Genomic DNA, 25,301 nt, shown 5'->3' with positions numbered 1-25,301 from the left:
AGAGTGATGTTGGAGTCACAGTAACCATGTGTATGTTTATTGAATAAGGGTATTGTCTCCAGGCAGTAGCCATCATTCTGGCGAGTCACCTACTCTTCATTGGCGGCCTCTTGACTTTATGGATCCACAGTGTTTATCCCACGCCCCTTTGAAGTCCTTCACAGTTCTGGTCTTCACCACTTCCTCCGGAAGGACATTCCAGGCATCCACCACCCTCTCCGTGAAGAAATACTTCCTGACATTGGTTCTGAATCTTCCTCCCTGAAGCTTCAAATCGTGACCCCTGGTTCTGCTGATTTTTTTCTTATGGTAAAGGTTTGTCGTTGCCTTTGGATCATTAAAACCTTTCAAGTATCTGAAAGTCTGTATCATATCACCTCTGCTCCTCCTTTCCTCCAGGGTGTACATATTTAGATTCTTCAATCTCTCCTCGTACGTCATGCGATGAAGATCCTCCACCTTCCTGGTCGCCCTTCTCTGTACCGCTTCCATCTTGTCTTTGTCTTTTTGTAGATACGGTCTCCAGAACTGAACACAGTACGCCAGGTGAGGCCTCACCAAGGACCTGTACAAGGGAATAATCACTTCCCTTTTCTTACTCGATATTCCTCTCTCTATGCAGCCCAGCATTCTTCTGGCTTTTGCTATCGCCTTGTCGCATTGTTTCGCAGACTTCATATCATTAGACACTATCACCCCAAGGTCCCTCTCCTGCTCCGTGCACGTCAGCCTTTCCCCCCCCATCGAATACAGTTCATTCGGATTTTCGCTCCCCATATGCGTGACTTTGCACTTCTTGGCATTGAATCTCAGCTGCCATATCTTCGACCACTCTTCCAGTTTCCTTAGATCCCGTCTCATTCTCTCCACTCCTTCCGGCGTGTCCACTCTGTTGCAGATCTTAGTGTCATCCGCAAAAAGACAAACCTTACCTTCTATCCCGTCCGCAATGTCGCTCACAAAGATATTGAACAGGACCGGTCCCAACACCGATCCTTGCGGTACACCACTTAAAACCGCTCTCTCTTCAGAGAAGGTTCCGTTTACCATCACACATTGTCTTCTGTCCGTCAACCAATTTGCAATCCAGGTCACCACCTTGTCACTCACTCCCAAGCTTCTCGTTTTATTCACCAGTCTCCTGTGCGGAACCGTATCAAAAGCTTTGCTGAAATCCAAGTATATGACATCGAGCGCTCTTCCTTGATCCAATTCCTTGGTTACCCAGTCAAAAAAGTCAATCAGATTTGTCTGACAGGATCTTCCCCTGGTGAATCCATGTTGCCTCTGGTCCATCAATTCTCCGGACTGTAGATAGTTCACTATTCTCTCTTTCAGCAGAGACTCCATTACTTTTCCCACCACCGAAGTGAGGCTAACCGGCCTGTAGTTGCCAGCCTCCTCCCTGTTCCCACTCTTGTGAAGCGGGAGAGGTTAATAATGTTGGCAATGGGCGGTGCTATTATTTCAGGGGCAGCTTAGTGGAGTTGGTGTCACTAGGGTGTGTGGCTGGTTTCATTTTTTTTTATAATGGATTCAATTTCTGAGGTGGCAGTGGACTCGAAGGTGTTGAATGAGGCATTAGGATTGAGTGGTATGGTTTTAGTGGGGAGGTTGGTAATTGAAAAAGTGTCATAATCTTAGCTATTTTATCATGAAAGAATTGGGCTAAATCGTCACTTTTAGTTTTTGCATCTTCGGGCATGGGTGGAGGGGTGCTTTTAGTCATCTCAGAGACATATGAAAAAAGTATGTTGGATTTGAATTGCAAATCATGGATTCTTTTTGCATGGAAGTCTCTTTTGGTATTAAGGATTCTATATTTGTTGAGTTGGGAAGGTGAGGGGTCTCTACGCCAGATGTTTTCTAATTTTCTGAGCGTACGTTTCATGATTTTTAATTCGGGTGTGTACCAAGGATTTTTGTGGGTGTTGGAGTGGTTGATTTTTTTTTGTGAGTAAAGGGCAAATTTAGTTGGCAATATTATTGGTAAGGGAGTTCCATGAATTGATGGCAGTATTGGTGTCAGTTCAAGATTGTGTAAATCATTCTTGAGTGCAGCAGTGAGGTCATTTTTGGAGCATAGTTTACGAAACTGGATAGTGTTGCATACGGAGTATTTTTGCAGTGGAGTATATTGAAGGGAGAGGGTAGTTTGTATAAGGTGGTGATCAGACCAGGGTACGCGTACCGTGGCAGTGAAAAGACCCACGTGATAGGGACAAAGGCCAGGCAGTGCCATTTTCAAAATGGCCACCACCAGGACCTGTAGCCTAAGGGAAGCTGCACCACCAATGGCAGTTTTTTAGGTAAGATGGAAGCCATGGGGGTCCACTGGACCACCAGGGATCTGTATTTGTGTAAAGGGGATCCAGGAGGGTGGAGTGGTTCACTGGACCATTAGGGCTATTAGGTTCCTGTTCTCTGGAGGCTGAGTTTTCTTGCGAAAAATCGGGGTTGTGGTTGGGGGCGGATAGAGAAAAATGTTTTTTTTTTCCTTTTACAATGGGCCTCTTCCAAGGGCAGCTGGGGGTGGGACAGGGGGTCTATGCAGACCCCCAGGTGTTTTTATGACTTTGATAGAGGTTGAGGGGGCGTTCCCGGGGCCAAGTGGCCGCTTTAAGTATAGGCCACAGGTGCTTCAGGATGTGTATTAATGTCCTGATGCACCCGTTTCCTGAATTGTAGCTAATTTCAAATCAAATAATGTGGCTTGCTAATTTTTTGGCAAGCCACGGTTTTTGATTTGCATTGATTAGGGTAGGAATGAGCTCATTCGCATGCATTTTCTAATAGAATCTGTTTAGGATGGGCATAATATGCTCACATAGAGGGGCAGCCACTTATGATACGAGCTGTGGCAAACCGAAATGGCATTGCAGTAATGAATGCTGGTTGGATCATCTGCTGGAAGTCACAGTTACTGAGAGAGGGCCATAAATTAGGTAGAAGATGCAGCTTAGAGAATAAATTTTTTTGTATCACCACGTTGATATGTGGACAGAGTGATAAAGGGGAGTCAATTATGACCTCCAGGTTACGGGCATGGCTGTGTATAGGAACAAAAGAAAACTGGACAAATCAATGGAAGGACAACGGGTGAGCCAGACACTTTCAGATTTACCTAAATTCAAGGTGTTTATTGGAGGAAAGCCAGGACTTGACAGCCAAGTATTGCACTTTTTTATTTTTGAAAAGAAGAGATCAGTTTTCATTAGTAAATTCCTTTCATACTTGGTTTTGGAAGTTTATTCACATTTTGGAAGTAAAAAAAAAAAATTAAATTAAAGACTTTGTCTGGATTACTAGAAATATCAGCTTTTTGATAAAGTTGTCAGCATACTTACTTTTTAGTTACTGTTTTGATTTATAATCCACTTTTCCCATAGGTTGAAAACAGGGTTTAATAATCAAGAGCAAGCAATATAATGATGAATTAAAAAATATAAAACAATACTAAAATTTAAAAAACATATTTAAAACCCGTTTCATACAATACAATTAACAACTCACAGCAAATGCATGCAGAGAGCGTATGTCGAATTAATATCATCCATGCTAATGAAAGGCTGACCTGACAGAAATCAGCTGCCACGGTTGGGATTTAGACTATGCAAAGGGTCCCTGCACGGTATCCGGCCGAAAATGTTCAAGAGACAGTTGTAAGGCAGGAGAAAGACTAACAGTGAGAGAGCAGAAGGTGAAATAGTGAGGGAGAGCAGCAAGGTGTAGCGCAGCAGGAAAGGACTGTGAAACCCCGTTCTCTGCACAGGTTCCCCACACTCCTTTCTTACTCTGAGCAGGGCCGCGGTGTGCAGGGGAGGAAAAGGAGTCCCCTGGGAAGAAAGGTAATGGGCAGGGTCCCAGTTCAGACGCCCACTTTTAGAGTGAGAGACCTGTGGCACCGGATTCTAGCAGACCGGTAACTGAGACTGCTGAATGTGCAGTGGAAATAAATTTACCAAAATCCATATCCAAGTCCTTTTATTAGTGCAGGTCTACACTCGAGATGGGCTCCCTTCTCAGACTTCACAGTAGTGTGCCCTGGATGGCAGCCAACGTTTAGACAACGTTGTTGAAAGAATTTGGACATTAAAACTCCAGAAAGCACCATGTTACTCTCTCGAAATCCTTTAATGAACAGTGGCCATGAGGCAGAAATCAGTGGCAAGACAGCTTTACTGGGGCGAGATGTCATCAGTATGTACGCCGGCCATTAAGATCATCGACCTTGTGTTTTGTACCTTACATCTTTTTTATGTTTTCGGTTTTGAAAATGCTTTATTATGCTGGTATATTGCGGGGGAGTGTGTGCTTTTGTGTATCAGCACAGAGGCTGTTGGGATGAGCTCTGCTGATGTGCTGTTTTTACAAGACTCAAATGATTATTGTTCAGCTTGTAACATGAGAGGCTCCTGGGAGCTGCTAAAATCTGCTTTTTCTTAGTCTTATAACAAAACGTGTATGTGGCCAGCACTTAATGACTCATGTTCTTACCTCCTTCAAACAGTTTATTGCTTTTCCCAGAAATGCCCATGATACACTGTGCAGCATTGTGCTTAATCTCTCTCTTCCCAGGAGAGCATTAGTGTGATCTTGACAGCTTGTGTATGTTGAATGTTGGGTGACTGTGGCACAGAGGGCTGGCTTGCTTGTTGGTATTTTTGTACTGCTTTGCTACCTCTGCCCCCTTGGCCTTTCCATCGCTATTATGAGCTGCTGTTCACGTCTCAGCACTTCTCACATAAGTAGTTGGGTGAAAGTGGCAGGTTTCATACTGTCAATCTGTTCATACAGTCATCTCTGCAAGCAAAGGGACACGAGTACAATTTATGAATTGAGAGCATGGGAGGGAAACTATTAGTTCAACTTGTGCAGCTGCTTAAGTCTCCCAAGCTGCCTGCTCGCCTTCCCAGATCACTTGCTGGCTCTCCCAGTTTGGCCCAGAACCACAGAGACAAAATGAACCAGCAGCAAGCCACACATCTGCCTCCTTCTCTCATTGGTAATATCAGAAGCTTGTACGACAGGGATGGGGAACCTCTGCTCTTCCAGGTCTCTACCGTGCTCCAGTTTTTAGGATATCCTTAACGAATATGAATGAAATAGATTTGCTATCTGGTGCTTATTCAGTAGAGAGATCCTGAAAACAGGCCAGCATGCAGTCCTGGAAGAGGAGATTCCCCACCTCTGGTGTTTCTAGTGTCGCAGCAAGAGATTGCTTGCTGTCTCTGTGGTGGCTGCTGCTGCTTGCTTCCCACAGCTGTACACATGTATAGGTCAGGAAGGAAATACAGCTGTGGAGCAGAGGGATATGGGAACAGCTGGTGCAGGGGTGAATTAGTGAGCTCTCATCATGTCTCTGCGCACATCCTCGATGCTGCAGTTTAGGAGGTGAGAAAAGAAGTGGACTAAGGGGAGCATGAGAACTGGGAGGGGGTTGGAGGCGACATGGGGGCTGGCCTGGTGTGGAGGGGTAGGGTATGAAGGCTCTGCTGGATCAGGGTCTACACTGTCAGCTACACAATCACTACACTGTCAGCTACACTGTCAGCAGAGGAATGACTCTAAGGTTATTGAAATTGTTGTTTTTGAGTATATCAGAGGTTGGTCTGATGACTTATTAGCAGTGTAGTACGCAGTCATGCAGGAGACCAGCGGCATTGCTAGGTTCTTAAAAGATCTGGGGCAAGGGCCCATAGGTCCTTCCACTGCCCCCCACCCCGAGGGTTTGATACATGCATTGAAGAGTCAGTTACCTCCTCCCTCCAAGCACAATCTTGTTAAAGTATGAAATTATTTTAAGCATTTATTATTTCACTGTCGCGCTTCCCTCTGTCTCACACGCACACACACTCATTCCTTGCAACACTTCAAGCAATAAAACATCATTCATAATATTAAAACCATACTAATAAAAAGAATAAATGTTGAAAAAGCCGATGATATTCCAGTAATTTAAAAAAACTTGCATAAACTTGTTCAAATATTTTCCAAACAGCATTAAAATATTTCAAAACATCCGATGAATAAAACATCCAGCAATATAAAAAATGTTCTAATATTTCCCAGGAAACAAAATATTAAAAAAACAGCAGAAATATGAAATTACACACAATAATTGGAAGTAATAAGGATTAAAAAAAACCTCTCCTGCTCTCTGTGCCTGGGATCTTTTGATTGTCGTGGATTGGGGGAGGTAGAACCACACAGACATTATCTTCTCTGAAACACAATCACTAACGCATTCCTTCTCACATACACAGGCTCTCTCTCCCTCACACACACATCATGTGTGTGCACGCATGCCTGGGAGAGCCTGTTTGTGACACACACGCACACACACAGACATTATCTTCTCTGAAACACAATCACTAACGCATTCCTTCTCACATACACAGGCTCTCTCTCCCTCACACACACATTATGCCTGGGAGAGCCTGTTTGTGACACACACGCACACACACAGACATTATCTTCTCTGAAACACAATCACTAACGCATTCCTTCTCACATACACAGGCTCTCTCTCCCTCACACACACATTATGCCTGAGAGAGCCTGTTTGTGACACACACAGACACACGCACACACACAGACATTATCTTCTCTGAAACACAATCACTAACACATTTCTTCTCACATACACAGGCTCTCTCTCCCTCACACACACTTTATGCCTGGGAGAGCCTGTTTGTGACACACACAGACATTATCTTCTCTGAAACACAATCACTAATGCATTCCTTCTCATATACACAGGCTCTCTCTCCCTCACACACACATCATGTGTGTGCACGCATGCCTGGGAGAGCCTGTTTGTGACACACACGCACACACACAGACATTATCTTCTCTGAAACACAATCACTAACGCATTCCTTCTCACATACACAGGCTCTCTCTCCCTCACACACACATTATGCCTGGGAGAGCCTGTTTGTGACACACACAGACACACGCACACACACAGACATTATCTTCTCTGAAACACAATCACTAACGCATTCCTTCTCATATACACAGGCTCTCTCTCCCTCACACACACATCATGTGTGTGCACGCATGCCTTGGAGAGCCTGTTTGTGACACACACAGACATTATCTTCTCTGAAACACAATCACTAATGCATTCCTTCTCACATACACAGGCTCTCTCTCCCTCACACACACATTATGCCTGGGAGAGCCTATTTGTGACACACACAGACACACACACACAGACATTATGTTCTCTGAAACACAATCACTAGCGCATTCCTTCTCACATACACAGGCTCTCTCTCCCTCACACACACATTATGCCTGGGAGAGCCTATTTGTGACACACACACACACACACACACAGACACACGCACACACACAGACATTATCTTCTCTGAACCACAATCACTAACGCATTCCTTCTCACATGCACAGGCTCTCTCTCCCTCACACACACATTATGCCTGGGAGAGCCTGTTTGTGACACACACAGACAGACAGACACGGCTTTTCCCCCACTTCGGGCCATAGTGGGACGGGCCCCACTACCGCAGCCCCGAAAGCTACCTCCTCACTTTGGGCTATGGTGGGATGGGTCTGCCATGGCCCCGCTGACCTCCCTGCACTGGGATGGGAAAGGTTGTGCGCAGGCACGCCACAGCTTAAAGAGCAGCCCTTGAGATCTGGTTTTGCCCTGCTTGCTAGGAATTGATTTCTGCTGCTGCCTCAGGTGTGCAGCCGAGACTCGGGGCACTGCTGCTTAGAATTGAGGCAAGGGCCCCATGTGCCCGGCGCTAATGACGCCTCTGATTCCCAAGTTCAACCTTTGCTCCTGACAATGTCCAGGCCTTCACAATGGGGAGGGAAGCTCTGCCACTCAGCCCCCCCATCAGCCCCCAGTAACCAGGCTCAAAGTTCCCACGTTTCTAACAGCTGTGTTGGAGGAAAATACCAGCTAAAAAAAAAAAAAAGCCTTCAATTATCTTTATAACTTATCCAGTGCTTAAATGTTTCTTCATCTTGTCTACATTCGGTGCAGACAGATTTCATCCTGGTAATTTTCTGCTCTTAAACAGGTAATTTTGTAATAGCAACAATATCCTCTGTTGTCGGGCTGTGCTGTGATTACACGTTACTTAAATTTCTGTAATTTAGTAGAAACCACACAGGGGGAGGAATAACCAAATTCTCCTGTCCGTTGACGAGCACATTGCAATGCTCGTGAGTTGTCCTCTGTGAGAGTCTGCACTGCACATCCTCAAGCAAGAGGCAGAGCAAAGGTGTTATGTGGTCTGCCTCTTGCTGTAGTCTTTCTACCCCCTCGGGGGAGCACTGGGACACGGATTCTATGAGGTGGGGTAGAAATGCACATGAGGGCCACTGAGAGGTTCGAAAACCATAGGAAAGTTTACTGAAAAAAGTAAAAACTAAAAATTCAACATCTCACAATACAGAAACCGTAAACTGCTCACGGCTCTTTCAGCACTTCCATAGTCACTTTATAGACTTCTCAAATCACTGCACACCTCGTGATTTCTCCCACGAGCTTTTTCTGCTTAGCCCCCCAGGAAACAGAGTCCTTCTGGAAATTTCTTAGTGTCCTCACAAACTGGCTGGCCGGCCCAGGACCAATCTTCCCACTGCATTCTGGTGGTCTGAAGTTCTTGAGTTGACCTTTGCCATGTGCAGAAGAGATCTTTTCTCTTCCTTGGACTAAAACAAGTGTAACCTCAGGCAAGTCCACAGCTGCTTGCTGTCCTGCCTGGCTTCCAGCAAGTCAAAAAGATCCATCTAGCTATTGAACGGGATATACATTTTTTAAAATAAATAACTAAACAGGTGTTTAGGATTGTAATTGTCACTCTGTACAGGTTACTCCGTGTCTTCTGTTCAGGGGTCTAACCCCCACTACATGCAAGCTGCCTCCATGCAGAAATGTTAAACCAAAATTGACACTGGTTAACCTTGGTTTTTCATTTCCTTCCTCTGGCCTCTAGCAATTCTGTTTATCCCATGCTCTTTTGAATTGTCACTGTTCGTGTCCTCACTACCCCTTCCAGAAGAGCATTCCAAGCATCCAGAACCTTCCTGGTGAAAAAGTTCTTAGAAACATGATGGCAGGAAAAGGCCGTAAGGCCACCTGACAACTGATTTAGCTTTACAATCCCCATCACTCCCTCAGAGATCCGCTGGGTTTATCCCAGGCTTTCTTGAATTCAGATACTGCTTTTGACTCTTCCACTTCTTCTGGAAGGCTGTTCCCCCTTGGAGTTTCATACCATGACCAAACCATTAGAAAAGGTTTGATTATTGCCTTTCGGGTATTTATAAGTTTGTATCATATCTAGGTCTGCTCAAGTTTTCAAACCTCGGCCATGCCCCTTCTCCCACTCGGAGGGGGAGGGGTGGAAGGACAATGCTGAGTACCTGGACCAGTGCTCAACTGGGCAGCTCTGTGTCCTGCAAGATGGGGTGAGGAGGAACAGCCTGCCCCGGGATGTTGATCTTGGCATCCATCTGCCACTCCATGTGTGCATGGTCTACCCTACACCACCACTACCACTCCTTTCCCTTTGGAGAGGCCTTCATTCCCTCTGCTCTTGCTTCTCATAAATGAAAAAGAGAGGGTGTTGGTCCTACTGCCCACAAAACCTCCCCGCCCAGGTGGAGAGGCAGCTTGAAAGAGTTGGAGCCAGGGTAGGTCCTGATAACTGTGAACTCCCTTCCCCTTCCCTCCCAGCACCAAGGATTGGCAGTCAGCGATAGGAGGGTTATTGTGTCCATCCTGTGGGCCTTTCATGGACGGGAGGAGGAGGGTAACACGTTCCAGTTATCCCCCGCTGGTAATGATCTTTCCCCAGTACACCTTTGGAAATCTCCCAGTACCTTATGGAAGCACCTTGATACTCCCATTATACCCACTCTTCCTCCTGTCACTCACTGCTCACCATTCCTGTTAACTTTGAGTAGTGAGAGCTAGATACCAACTGCTCTTACCAGTGCTTATATTCTGAACCCAATGCAGCTTGAATGCACGTGATCTGGCGTGGTTAGGACGTCTGTAATTTCATGCAGCGTTTTTCTCTGCAGCATTAAGATATTCTAGTAATTAGATACTGTAAGCATGGAGTAAAAGAAATTCTGTTGCAGGGCCAGCTTTAGGGTAAATGACCCCCTGGTGGACATGGTTGATGGCATCCCCCCTTCCCTCTTGCAGACATTTTCACTCCTCTGCCCTTGTTCCCTCCAAGCATTCTACCTCCTCCTCCCCACTCCTGTCTCCAGATGTTCTCTCTTCCCCCTCTGTCCCTCCAGCCTGTCTTCTCCCTTTCTCCCTCCTTCAGATATTCTCTGCGGGTTCTCCCCTTTCCTCCATACATTCTCTCTCTCTCCTCCCTTCCCATTCTGGGTCCTGCTTCATGCCCCCATCTCCCTACCCCCAACTCCAAACTACTACACCCTATTTATAGTTCCCCCCTCCCTTCTACACTACCCCATGTAGTTATTCTCTTTTATTTCTCTTTACCCCTACTCATGTAGCTCTCTCTCTTGCTGACCCTTCCATCACCCTATGAATAGGCTCCACTTCTCTGCCAACCAACTACTCCATATCAAGTAAGTCTGCCTGCCCCCCCATCCCTTGATGTCAAATCTAAAAAAAAAAAAGGTCTAATTCCCCCCTCCCCCTGATGCCCAGTATTTTCAGTCGTCTTCTGCCCTCCCAGTGGTTGTGTCTTTCCTGGGCCCACTATTGGCAGTGCTTAACAATGCATCAGATTCCTCTGCTGCATTGGGCCAGTCTAAGGTTGAGATCTTATGGCTCGGATTGTGAGATTGACCCCTGCGCAATAGAGGAAGCTGATGTGCTGTTAAGTGCTGCTTCTCCTGCCAGCTGGCCCAGACCAATAGGCCATGTCTCATAGTGTCCTGGGCAGCTGCCTGGCCAGCCTTATCCTAAGACCAGTTCTAGTTCTAGTCCTTAAATAATTATAATGAGGAAAAGCAATACCACGTCATTTACCAGGCACACACTCGTTCCTCGCCAGTCTACCCTGTATCAGCGTTTTCATGCTTGTAGTAATAAGGCACCATTTTCTTTTCACTGGAGTGGAAGGAGAGGGCTAAAATGGTATAAAATAAATGATTTGGTGCACCTTGACTTGTCAAAGGCAACTGCAAACCTCTAGACTTCAAGTTGCCTTTATAATTTTGTTTTAATGTTGTTGTGTTTAAAGATCTTTCTTCATGCTAGTAGAGCTCCTGTGCAGAGAATGATGAGATGATAGCCAGTTTACTCTGCTTCCTGATGGCAGTGCTTGAAAGTTGCTTTAAACTGAAAGAGCACATCCAAAAAAAAAATTGAAAAAAAAAAAAAAGCAGCGCTGAAACTGGGAAGAGATGAATTTGAAAAGAATAAAAGGTCTGAGGGACCCGCCCCTCCCCCGACGTCATCGCTCACAGAATTGATCCGTTAAAAGCGCCAAGCCAGCAGGCGCTGCGCGACAAAGAGGCATTCCCCTTTGTGCACCCCTTCGTGCATCCCCTAGTTTTAAATATTCCCCTTGTTATCTTTTATCCCTTGTTAACCATTTCTTCTTTATAATTGTTTTACATTTCTGCAAAGGTAATGTATGCTTTTTAATATAATTTGTTGATTGTTCTATGTAACGCTCATAGGCGAAGTTATGTTTTATTGTAAACCGGTGTGATTTGTATTTTATACAGGAATGTCGGTATATAAAAGTTTAAAGTAAATAAATAAATCTACAGATCATGCTGTTCATGTCTGAATGCCTCACCATTCAAGCAGCCACTGTTTGCCATGTATTGAATATGAATGTTGGTTCCCGACTCTTTAATGAAAGCTTTCTTTTTATTAATATGGTCTGGCATCTTCTGTATCTTTCTGTTTGCTTGTCTGGTTTGCATACATAATTCATGGCTTTGTGCTCCTTTCTCAATGGATTTCTTGGAGGAAAACACCCATGGACCGTTCAATCCTTGTCTGATTTCCTTTCAGTGCCTCTTCTCTCTATGCGATTCCTATCTGGAGGATACCTTGGTCCAGTAAAATGTCTTAATTTGCTTAAGACTGTAAATACCTGAACGTATGATGATCTCAGGATCACGAGCGAGTAAAGATATGACTTGGGACTTTGTAGTTGACAGGTCAAACAGTGTTCCTGTTCTCTCCGGTAATGTAACTGATCTTACTTCTGTTTCGCAGGAACTCTGGGAGCGAGTTGCAGATTTATTATGCTTCACCACGGAGTTACCAGGACTTCTTTGATGCCCTTCGTCGGAGGGGAGATACTTTCTATGTGGTTTCATTCCGCAGGGTGAGTTTCATATTCCAGTTTTTGGCATGCTGCTTAGAAGGGAAGTGTGTTCTGTTGCATGCATCCTAGAGAGGTATAGTTTATAGTTTTATATTGAGGCAAATAATCCCTGAGAGATTTGAAACCCCAATAAAAATGCAGCTTCAGTTCCACAGTATTTTCCTTGTGGCTTCAACTCTGTCAGGGCTCAGTTGCCCATCGTATTCCAGAGGACACCTAAGGGCTTCCTGACTGTGGCTAAGTATTTTTGGATTTTAAGAATATTTTTGGTGGTTTTGATCTGCTCTGTGACTGTTTTGAATGAGTTCTAAACTTTGTCTGGTTAATAACCACATCCATCTCACTCCACTTCAGGATCTCTAAGAAGGGCAGGCTTTCTCAGTTTGTATTGAGTGAAACCCGTGTTTAATTCTGTCAGGCTTTCTGGGAGGAAATTGAAGCTCCTATTTCTGCAGAGTTTTGAAGAGAAATCTGCTAGAATTCGGATGGATCTCTTGCTAAGTGATTTTAAATGAAATTGTCTTGCTGTTAGAATTGCTATTGCTGGTATTTCTTTCTGGGGTATTTTTTTTTTGTTTTGTTTTGTTTTGTTTTTATTTGCTTCAGATTGCTAGTTAACATTTGTATTAATTTTCGGTCAGTAGGTTGGATGTATGTAGCTTAATTGAATTGACATCCAAGCTAGCCTCCAAAAATCTTCATTCATTCCCACAAAAGATCAAAAGAACTAGCAGCAGATGGGTTACAGTGGTTTCTGGTACATAGCTACTGCCCTATCCCCCAAATGTTACCTGTACAAAATACCTTCATGGAATTGGAAACAGATAGTAGATGATACTTCAGACAAGGCATCTGAGGTGAATTGGAAAAGACACTAACTGTATGTTAAAAACCATATGCACTGTCAAAAGTGCTGGAGGACTCTACTAACTGGAGGGAGGGGGCTATTTAGAGAGAAACAAAGGTCAAATACCTAATCATCGGGGAATATAAAACAGATTTTTAGTATTGTAAGAGCAGAAAAAAAAGATTCTGAAATTGACGTCCTAGTTCATTCAGAGACCAATGATCTGGCTGGAAATAAGAGCTAGTGTGCTACGGGGGAGTTTGAGAATTAGGGAAGGGTCTTTGACAAATGACAAAGACCATAGCATTTTCTGAGGTATCACCTGTATGTGGATTGGGAGAAGAGAGGCTATGTCATATCATCAACTTTATTACATACGTCAAAACCTGGTATAAAGAAGGTGGTTTTAGATATATTGGGGCTTATGGAACAATAAAAGGCTGTACTGTAATGATGGCCTACACCTATCTATGAGAGGGAAGTGGATCCTAATAGAGAAATTCAGAACCTGCTTAAACTAGAGGAGGGGTGGCAGATGGAATCTGCTTGATTCTAACTGTGACCCCCTAACAAACACAAGATAGTGGAGAAAAGTGTACAGGTGAGACACTCCCACAACTGGTAGATAAGGGGAGCTGCTTTGTAGACATGGCAGAGAGAAGTAGCTGGAAGGATGTGAGCACAAATGCTCATTGTCTACTCTAGGCAATGCAACTCTAGATATGTTATCTGTAACAATAGAGATGACCAACCATCTGGAATGTCTACTCTAGGCAATACAATTCTAGATATGTTAGCTGTAACAATAGAGATGACCAACCATCTGGAATGCTATGCCCCCTGACCTCAGACAAGAACCCTGCTTATTAACATTCAGAAAAAAACTAAAGACGTGGCTGTTTCAACAAGCCTTCCCGTAATCTAAGCCCATCCCAGCTATATCCACACTCCAAAGACACCTATTCAATGCACTCATTTACCGATATTATAAGTGATTTGTTATTGTTTTAGTTCTGAGTTACCTTCGGCCACTGGCTCCTCTTCTCCCCAGTTCTAAATTCCCTGTTCTATTGTAACTTTCTACTTTCCTTTATATTTACGTTAACGTTATTTCCCCTTGTTCCATGTAAACCGATGTGATTTGATCTGTATCATGAATGTCGGTATAGAAAAGCTCTAAATAAATAAATAAAATATAGTTACTGTCATAGATGCCTGATTCAATGGAGATCCATGAATGGGGTATGGCATACCAGGTTATAATCTATTCAAGAAAGATAGGCTTGTCCAAAAAGGGGGAGGAGTAGCTATATTTAAAAAAACCAAAGTAATTGAAATGTGAGGGGAAAAGGAGGAAGTGCTTGGTATGTTAAAGAGGAGATGGCAGTGGTGCTTCCACCTACCCCAGTCTGGCTCAGGAGAAGGTGGGGTGCGAGAGATTGCAGTATCCAGTCTGCAGCAGTGCTTAGAAGTGGAGAGATCCTGGACCTTCTTCAGAGGGCTTTTGCCAAACAAATGTTGATGGAACTTACAAGAGCCAGAGGGATGCTGGGTTTACAGGGAGAGAGATAGCTAGGAGAGGTGATGGCCTTCATTGTATTTATTTATTTGTATTACACTTTTCAGCGCTTCAGTGAGACCTCAGTTAGAATATTCAGTTCTAGTTCGGAAAGGGTATAGACATGCTGGAGGCAATCCAGAGAGAGGCTACCAAAATGCTGCAACATCTGTACCCAAAGCCATATGAGATGATTTAAGGACCCAAGGGGGATATGGTAGAGATTTTGAGATATCTCAAAGAGAGAAACTGGGCACAAGAAACAAATCTTTTTTTTTTTAAAGCAAAGAATGCTGTAGAACAAGAGGTCAAAATATGAGACTCCAGAGGGGTAAACGTGAGCAATGTCAAAATATTTCATTTATTTACAGCAGACAAACACGAGGTCCATATTAAAAGCTAGTTATCCTTCTAAATGGCTTACCCGGCTACATTCTGCCTTTATCTGGATAAATTCTAGCCAGCTAATGAGTTAGGCAGCTAGAATTTAGCTGGATAAGTTATGGGCAGTACAGGGGCATAACTGGGAGGAATTGAGTTAGGTGGCTAAGTTAACCACCTAACTCCAATATTCAGAGTTAGCCGGATGATTTAGCCAGCTAAGTCTGGTTGAGACAAAGAGCTGTCCTAAAGTTAGCCAGATAACTAATTATTTATTTTATTTATTTATTTTTAACTTTTCTATACCGATGCTCCTGTACAGGATACATATCGCACCGGTTTACATGGAACTGAAAACAGTCGCCGGGAGGCGTATACAATGAAACATAGGAATACAATGAAACATATGGAACAAAGAACGTATGGCCGGCGCCATTTTTCATTACAGCAACACGATTCGAGTGCAGGAGGTCGTTCCCGGACCCCCGCTGGACTTTTGTCAAGTCTTGTGGGGGTCAGGAGGCCCCCCCAAGCTGGCCAAAAGTCCCTGGGGGTCCAGCGGGGGTCCGGGAGCGATCTCCTACGCTCGTGACGTCGGGGGACAGGAACCAAAATGGCGCCGGCGCTACCTTTGCCCTGTCATATGACAGGGCAAAGGTAACACCGGCGCCATTTATATCAACACACCCGTGGCCCGAGAGTGGAAGATCACACCGGGACCCCCCCCACTGGACCCCAGGTAAGTTAAGACATTTTGGGGGGATTTATTTTAAAGGGTCGGGGTGGGTTTTAGGGATGTTTTAGTGTGCCGGTTTTCCCGCCCTCCCCCGTTTTACGATTTACACGATATTTAAAAAAACAAAACCGCGACGATCCGATTCCCTCCCCCCCCCAGCCAAAATCGATCGTTAAGACGATCGATCACACGATTCACATCTCTAATAGGTATGTGATAGCTTTTCACATTTACTGCCCTTCCTATCAATAATATCTCTTATTCATAACAACTCATCTGTCTCTCGTTATTCTTTTTTTAATTATTAATTTGGGTATAAAGTTTATATGGTAATTATAGCTTTTTCATCAAGTCAACATGTTTGATTACTTCTGGGACAAATACGGCATTCCTGATGCTATCCGCCTTATCTATATTGAAATTAAAAAATTCTCTGACCCAATTGAAGTCTATAAGTTGTATACTGAGGCAAGCAAATCACATGAAAATTGCATTGTGCAAGAGTGATATTCAGTTTAGGGTGTACTCTTTATTTAATTTATAGTGCTTGTAAAGGGCTTCACACTCTTTACTCTTAGAGGAATTCTGCAGATGTTGTTTGTTCAAATAAAACAATATAATCACTTATAATGCAGTAATGGAAAACATTATTACTCAAATTCAGATTTTACAGTCGTAAGGCCTAGCCCTTTCACATTGCTCTTGTCTCCCCCACCCCAGACAACGATTCTCCCAAGCTCCTTCCTTTATGGCTTGAACCCCTTCCCCATGCCTGATCTCTCTTCAGTTCGCTCACTACTTCCCTCTTCCCCCAGACTGATCCTCTCCTTCTCTTCCCCTCTCTGCCCACCAGGCTCAACAATTCCCCCTCCATTTTTCTCTTTCTCCCCACTCTCCTAGGAAGCCCCTCAAGTTACTTTATTTCACTCCCCCAGGCTTGACTCCTGCCTTCCAACTCTCTCTGCCCTCGTAAGGCTTGAACCCTTCCAAGTTTTCTCCCCTCATCCCAGCAAGACCCTAGCTTCCACTTTAGCAAGATCCCTCCCCAGCTTTCTGCTCCTCTGTTCTCCCCCCCAACACCGGCTTGACTCTTGAGGGTGCAGACGGAGAAACATCTCCTCTCACATTCTAGCATTTTCTCTGTTCCATCCACCGCTTAGAATCTTGATACCTTCCCCCCACAAGCTCAGTGGCCACCTCTCTCGTTCACGCTCCACAAGACCCCCCTCACTAGGCCCTCCTTTGTTTGGACTGTCTAGGCCAAGGTAGATGACGCAGGCTTATGTCTTCCAGCCTGCACAGGCCAACGCCAGTTCTCTCCACTCTTTTTTCTAGTCTGCATAGGCTAAGCCCACCATTGTTGCTTTCTCACTCACACCAATGCTATTTCTCCCGGCCTCCACTGCTGCTGCTGCTTTCTTGTCCCTGCACCTAATTCTGTACAGGAGGGGAATTCTGTGCAACACATATGTGCCCTCCTAATTATAAGCGATTATTTGACTTTAATGTGTGCAGGTAAGTGAATTTTGAAAGACATTCCCAGTTTTACCATTTAGTCCACCAGTTTGACCACTCCGCCTCGAGGGTCATGGAGACCCCCTCTTGTTTTTTACCCTGCACTCTCTCCCCCCCCCCCCCCCGCCCCAGTTGACCCAGACCCCTCACCTGGTTGATTTAGGCCTAAATAGAGATTTATGCGGACTTGCACCTTCAAGAGCAGAAGTAAACATGTGCGGCCGCTGGATTTAAAATACGGATTTAACGTGGAATGCTTCTGACGTGCCCCAGCTCTGCCCCTTTTTTGTAGCTCGTGCATGTCCACACGTAATTTGTGGCTTTTAAAAGAGACATTGCTCAAGCACGGCCCATATACTGGTCTATCTGGGCCTTTTAATTTGTATCTGAAGCAGTGGAGGGTAAAGTGACTTGCGCAAGATCACAAGGAGCCAGAGTAGGATTTGAACCCTGGTTTCCCTAGTTGGCAGCCCGCAGTGCTAATACTGCAGCCATCAATTCTATGGCAGTGATAGCATCGCACTTATGACAAGATTATATATTACTGCTAAATGACTGGACAGAGGATCTGATCTCATTCTTTACCCTGTTGCAGTCCACTGAGCCATAGAACTGAGATGGAAATAACTTGATTTGCCAAAAGTCTGACAACAGAGCAATTAGTGGTGGAGCAGAAGACAGAGCTAGGAACCTACATGTTACAGAGGTCTCATCTCCTGTTAAAGGAGCACACATCACACATTGTTTCTTTCTTGCCAGCATCATTAGGGTTAGCAGTAACACAAACATCTATAAATTTGGTCTATTTTTAGTTCCGTTTTTTGTTTAACATGTGTCTGAAATATTTTGGCTAAGTAATCTGACATTTTATCACTGAAGCTTTGAGTTGAGCAGCCATAGGATAGGGCATGTAGGGACGTGTGGTTTTGATATGAAGCCATGCTGATCCAGTGTTATAAAAAGCATCGTTGTATGCCAGACCTCTCCCATCTTTAGTAATAGATACTGTTATACAAAACTGGTAGACAGATTGCTTACTTTCTTAACAATCTACACCGTATAATTTTCTTGCGACCCCAAGATAGTGGTTCTGAACATTTTACCACATTAAGCGCTAGCCCCATCTCCCCACCCCAAATAGCTTCACATAGGCTTCAAGCCCTTTTCCCTTACCCCTCCATCCCTAACATGTACACTTTGTTTTGTTTTTTGCAAAATTTGTCAGCCGTCTTAACTGACATTACCCACTAAAACACGGTAAAAGCAATGCAACATTAGAAATCTTCTCTGGCAGTGGGGTGGGTCAGCTGCCTCCTCGCCTGTGTGTGGAAGCCAGAGGCAGGCGGTCATACTAGGATCCAGGGCAGGTAAGAGGAGGCCTGTCTTGTGTTGGGTGGAGTTGGCGGGAGTAGGGGGAAGAGGAACAGGCAGATGGCCCTGCTTGTTCAGAATCTTGAAGGGAATCCCAGAAATAAGATCATTGCTGGTAAGAAAAGCGGCAGAGACGAGGAAAGATCGTTTCATTATAGTATTATAGAATTGTCTGGCTTGCACCATGTTGGAAAGTTAGTTGGCGCTTGGGAACTGTGTGCTATGTAGTGGAGCGGCGCCATCTTGTAAAATTGAGTTGGCATTTGGAAGTTGTACCAAGGCTAAATGGAATGCCCAGACTACGCAGAGGTTTATCCCTGATGTTCTAATAAAATTCCCTCGCGTTGGCATTTGAAAGTTCAGCACTGCAAATTAGTGTGGTGTAGAGTGGTATCTGAAAGTTTACTTCTCAGAAGTTCTGTGCTGTGCAGCAGCCCTGTGAAGAGCGGAGCATGAATTTGAACATAAGAGCTACCAAACCGGATCAGCTTAAGGGTCAGTCAAGTAAGTATTCTGTTTCCAACAGTGGCCAATCCAAGTCACAAATACCTGGCAGGATCTTAAATATTAGATTGATTCCATACTGCTTACACCCAGGGATAAACAGTGGCTTTCCCCATGTCTGCTTGCTTAATAACTGTTTATGAACCTTTTCTCCAGAAACTTGTCAAAATCTCTTTTAAACCCAGCTACACCAACTGCCTTTACCACATCCTCCAGCAATTAATTCTAAAGCTTAATTATGTATTGTGTGAAAAACTAGGATCTGTTTTAAATGTGCCGTTTAGTAACTTCATGGAGTATCCTGTAGGCAGGTTTAGGGGTGCAGGGATTTGTCAGTTACAAGACATTGCCAGCTGCCCTCCCACCTTACTTGCCATCCTAAGTCAGGAAAAGACAACGTGTATTCTCCTCAGAAATAGACTTTTATTTATCAGATTTGGCAGGATATAGCATTTAGAAAATAACAATTCCTCTCTCTAACATCTTGGTCACTAAGCACCAGTTTTCCCTAAAGAAAGTTCTGCATCATGGGTGGTAACAAAACGGTAATATATCACAGAAGGTATATCTCGTTTCCTAATACAATTAAATCACAAACACATAAGGAAACATTACCACTATATTTCATATAATCCATTTATTAATATAACATTCTCATTATAAACAGCATATTCATTTAAAATACCCCCACTTACCATCTATATAATATCAAACACACACATCCATATCATTCACACCATACACATAATTATAAAAATCCAAAAAACAGGATCCTGTTTGTTTTGCCTGTATAAGGCTTCCTCAGGGAATGTATCACAGAACATTTACATATCCACCCCACACCCAATTCTTCTCATGCTGATATCCTCTTCAATCTCTTCATGCTCCTGGACTGTCCATACCTTTTCTTGCCATTAGCGGTATCTGGAAACCAGGCTATAAGACATTACAAGAAAAACTTCTAGGATCCCTGGCCAATTTTAACCACCCAGCAAAATTATTTTTAAAATCATTTGATAGAATTGCATCAACAATTTTTATAAAATAGATTTAAGATCTTATTCAGATGATATTTAACACCTCATACCCACAGTTGTCAGTTAACTTTTGGAGACAAATTCAGAATAGAGAGATCATAAAGCATAAATCTAAATATAAAGACAAAAACTGAACTGGAAATCGCAATAAGCCAGATGATGTATGCAGTGCAACATTACCATCCCTCTTAAAACATCAAACTAAATCAAGAATCATAATAGTAAATCCATACTAATAAAAAAAAATATTTCAAAACATCTGATGAATAAAGCATCCACAATTTAAAAAATGTTACAAATTTCCCAAAACACCAATAAAATATTTCAAAATAGTAGAAACATCAAACATCCAATAATTAAAACTAATAACACTTAAATTAAAAACACTCCTGCTCTCCATGCTTGGGATTTTTTTTATTCCAATCACTCTGAGATTGTTGTGGATTGGAAGAGGTGGAGCCAAATATACTTTTATCTCTCTTACATACTCTTACACCCTCCCTCTCTCATACACGTGTCCATCTTCTCATACATTCTCTCGCTCTCTCACATACACAGGCTTTCTCTTCCTCATAAACACACGCACACAGGCTCTCTCTTTCACTCTCACACACAGGCTTACACAAGTTCATTCTGTCACTCTGCCTCTTATACACAAGCACATGCTCTTTCACTCTCACACACACAGTGTGTTTGAGAGACAGCTTGTGTGTGAAATGAGAATCACTATCATTCCTCATAAACACAAAGCAGTAAAATCAAGAAATATAAAACATCAATTATACTAATAAAACCATACTAATAAAAAATATTTCTCCATACCTGGTAATTTTTTTTATTACAGTCACCTTGAGGTTTCATGGATTAGTTGGGTTGGGGAGATGTTATATACACACATACTGTTACATACGTTCATTCTCATACCCACACTCTTGTGCTCATTCACAAGTGCATGCTCATGCTCTCATACATGCTTCCTCACGCATGCACACATGCTCACTAACTCACATGGGCACCACATGGTTATCTCAGATACTCACAGATACCCTGACTTACTAGCTCTCTCATGTATTGACATACATGCTCCCAGACTCACATGCTCCCTCACACATTGGCACATGCTCTCTGACTCACACGCTACCTCATGCACTCACCACATAGGCTTCCTGACTCCCGATCACTTTTCTCCCCCTCCACCTCTGTATAAATAAAGCAAAAAAAAAAAAAAATCTTAACTTGGTGGTCGGGGAGGATTTAGGTCTGGTGCCAAAAGAATAGAATCTGGGTGTTCTTCCTCAATTGCTGCTCCTGACTGCAAGGTGATGCCCATTGATGTGGGAAAGGGAGAGGGGATGGACGGCCCAGATACTGGTTTTTACTATTTTTTGCCATGAGGGGAGCTGGCAGCTGAGACCAACTGTGAGGCAGCGGTGGGAGATCTCTGTGCAGTGCTACCTCCCACCACTCCAGGAAGCAGCAGGGCACATGTGAGAGGAGATATTTTCCACTGCTATAGCAGTGTAAGGAGAGTACCATGGAGATGCCACTACTGCTGCCATTGCCGCTTGGGTAAAATGAAGAAGAGCCACAGGGAAGGATGCTGCCGGAAAGAAAAAACCAATGTGAGGCCTGGAGTTGATCACAGCGGCTTCACAGGCCTTGAGCTGCTGTGTCCACACCATCCATGTGAGTGTCTTGCCCGTCCCCCCTTCCACTGACAGTGATGACTTTTTTTATGGCTCATTTTGCTATCGGGGGTGGGGAGCACAAGGTCCAGCAATACACTCGAGACGTTTTACCTCAGAACAAAAGGTTGATGTGGTTCTGAATTGGCGATCTTCAATGTACTCCTCGTGCCTTTGCTCTCTTTCCCGGTCTAGCTGCTGAAATTTGGAGGGGGGGGGGGGGGGGGGGAGCGAGCAGTGTGAGATTACAGAGGCAGGCCGAACTTCCACGGGGCCACTCTTAACAGTAGCCTACTGATGACATCAGAGTCAAAGCACCATTTATTGGAGAGGGGATGCCATCTCAATCCACACCAGCACCGCAGGTCTGCAGCATCCCCTCACTCATGGCGCCCTATGTGGTCGCACAGGTTACACATCCCAAAAGCTGCCTATGACTACATTTCATTTGATGATTAAACAGAGCAACTTAACTTGACTTTTCTGGGTTGCAGCTCTTAGGTCCTATCCAACTTCAACAATCCATGCTTCCCAGCTGGAAAACCTGCCAGACACTGCCAACATTTCGATGTAACAAACTCCTCTTCAGGGAGTAGGCAGTGTAACAACTGCTGTGTGTTTCATTCAAATATGGTGGCCCATTCTCAAAAGTATTGTCCATCTTATTTATTTATTTATTTTTAGACTTTTTGCTTTTTTCAGCAGCTGGGTTCCACCCTGGATAAGGTAGAGCCCATCCTTTTGAAATAGGCTTCCCCTTCCCCAAAATATTGTCTAAGTCCTAACAAATCTAAAGCCTTCTTATCTCATCCAAAATATTGAGACTCCGGAGCTCTGCCTGCCTCTGGGATCCTGCACATGGAATGGGGAGCAATTATGAGAACACTACCCTTGAGGTTTTGGATTTCAACTTTTTACCTAAAAGTCTAAATTTGGCTTCTGGAACCTCCCATCCATATTGTTGATATCCACATGAATTACAGCAGCTCTCGCGTCCTCAACATATCTAAAATCTTATCTAGGTGAATTGTGAAGTGCATTACCTTCACAACGTGCAGCCACCCACCCATCTACATTACAACTATGATGACTATCCTAACTCTTTCCTCCTGGACACAAGTCCTTAGAGACCCAACCTCATTGTGATAGTATATTACATTGGAAAGCAGGTCCTTAGCAACAGGACCACTTCCTGCTACACCAAGGTGGTGCTTCTCCAAGACAGCACAGGGGCTGCCAGATTGGAGTTTGCCTCTGCTCTTCCAGCTCTGCCACTTTTGCCTCCAGATATTGGACTTGTTTGCTGAGAGCACAGAGTTCATGCATACAACTTCTTGTGAACTGGTACATGTGGCCCCCATCTTGCTGCTGGACTGCTGTCTGCATTCAAATATGGTTGAGTTGTTAGATATTTAAAGTTGCTAAGGGAGTAGGATTTCTAATCTAATGTATGGCCCATCAAATTTATTTTGTGTGTTTTATGTTAGTCAATAATTTGCAAGGAGACTGCAGCTAATCCATTTATTAGGTCAAGTTTACTCCCTTCTTATGTCAATGCTCAAGTCTTGTGAAAACTTTCCCTCTTATTCTGTATAAATCAAGAATGTGCCCAGGATGGGTGGGAGTCGAGGAGGGAGGACCAAACACAGAGGGAAACTCTAAGGAGTTTAAGTCTTCTAACAGAGAGGGATTCTAACAAATCAAACCACAATCTCTCTCCCACACAGTTCTTAAATGTGTGTTTACCCAGCAGCAGAGGCAGCTCCTGCTCTAAGTAGTCCCTATCAATTTGACTATGGTTGACTTATAAAAGACCCTGATTCAACCAGGGTGGAAAAACATAGTCTGTGTCGGCAGTATGAAGAACAGTCCTCTGCTTTAAGAGTTGTTATAGAATGAAAGATGTTTAATCCCCACTTTGAGTTGGGCTATTCAAGCAAGGCATTATAGAAATATAACATAACATAACATCTGTCTGGAACTTTATAGACGACCTGCAAGAACAAGGATAAAATACTAAGAATTGGGGATGACCGAGTAGCTCGGTGCAATGCAGAGGATCAAGGTTCACAGCCCAGGCCAACTGGGGTTGCAGTAAAGAGTGCTCACAGGCGTCATCATGCAGCAGTGACCCAGAGTGGCTGGCTTTAGGCCTCATGCATGGTGCCCGACAGCTGCTGCAGTGATTGAGCTAAGCGAGTTGGGAGGGGATAGAGTGGTGGATGAAGATTCATGGTGCTGGTTCCCAGCCCCAGCTTGGAAGAACCAGGAGTAAACTGCCACACCCCATCTCCACTTCCCTCACCAGAAGATAAAAAAGGATATTGGTAATTATTAACAGAAGATAGAACACCTAGGGGCCGATGCAATAAAGTGCGCCAAGCCTAGGGCACAGCTTGACAAGCAGTTGGATGTGTCCAAAAACCCCCGATGCCATAACGGGATCAGCACATGCAAACAAAGGGGTAGCTGATAACCTTGTCTACATGGCATTTCCATGTGATTAGTGCTATTAGCAATGCAAAAAATCCCTGTGCGCCCGAGGCCTACTTTTTAACCCATAAAATTTTACGCCTGCCCTGGAGCAGGTGTGAAGTCTTCCCGCGTGTCAAGGGCCTAACTTCAAATTTAAAAAAACTGCTTTTCTGTGGTTCCTCCTACTTAGTATGAATATGCATGAGATAAATCTGCTGAGTCTCCATGGTATGGACATTTCTCATGCATATTCCTTGTGGATATCCTGAAAACCCCCAGGACAGGTTAGGGAAGGGTAACTGCATAGACTTCCTCTCGCCTTGATGTTCTCTGCCTTTTAGTCCCATCTGCTCTTGTTCTCCTCACCTTCCCTTTTTGCTAAGCAGCTGCTGCCACCCCTGCCCCCCACAGCTGATTGGTTCTGGCGATGACAAGGAGCCAATCAGCAGTGGGAGATGGAAGAGAAGCCGGCACAGCAAGCTGTGAAGAGGCCCTCATGGCACAGCGGTGTCAATGTCATGACACTTAGAGATGTGACCATCATCCCATTGCATATTGTCATTGGTTTAGATGCAAACTCTGGGTTTCACTGATTAAATTACTGGGGCTGCAGAGAGAAACCTGTTAGTGGTAAGAAAGAAATGTTACAGTTTTCCCTCATTGGGCCGGGTTCATCTGCTTTCCTCAGTCTTTAAAAAACATTTTAGGTCACTTATTTAACATTTAATATACAGAAGATCGTCTTGTGTTCAGATTTTTTAAATTTAGTCCTTATATTTTACTTAAATTTTTTGAAAGCACTGCCTCCTTTGCCACACAATAGGTAAGGATGTACATGGGAATAATTTTCGGTTGATTTGTTTTCAATT

At 44.0% G+C, this 25,301-nt stretch overlaps 1 protein-coding gene across 1 annotated transcript in view; it reads left to right on the top strand.

Annotated features, from left to right (window-relative positions):
* ATF6 (activating transcription factor 6) overlaps positions 1-25,301 on the top strand; it is a 326,336-nt gene that overhangs the window by 150,530 nt on the left and 150,505 nt on the right. The window contains exon 14 of the mRNA XM_029617629.1: positions 12,212-12,323. Within this exon, the coding sequence (XP_029473489.1) occupies positions 12,212-12,323 (112 nt within the window). The remainder of the gene's footprint in view (positions 1-12,211; positions 12,324-25,301) is intronic.

Source organism: Rhinatrema bivittatum, chromosome 10 (genome assembly GCF_901001135.1).
Source record: "Rhinatrema bivittatum chromosome 10, aRhiBiv1.1, whole genome shotgun sequence".
Taxonomy (NCBI): Eukaryota; Metazoa; Chordata; class Amphibia; order Gymnophiona; family Rhinatrematidae; genus Rhinatrema; species Rhinatrema bivittatum.
This window is presented reverse-complemented; position numbering and strand designations above follow the sequence as displayed.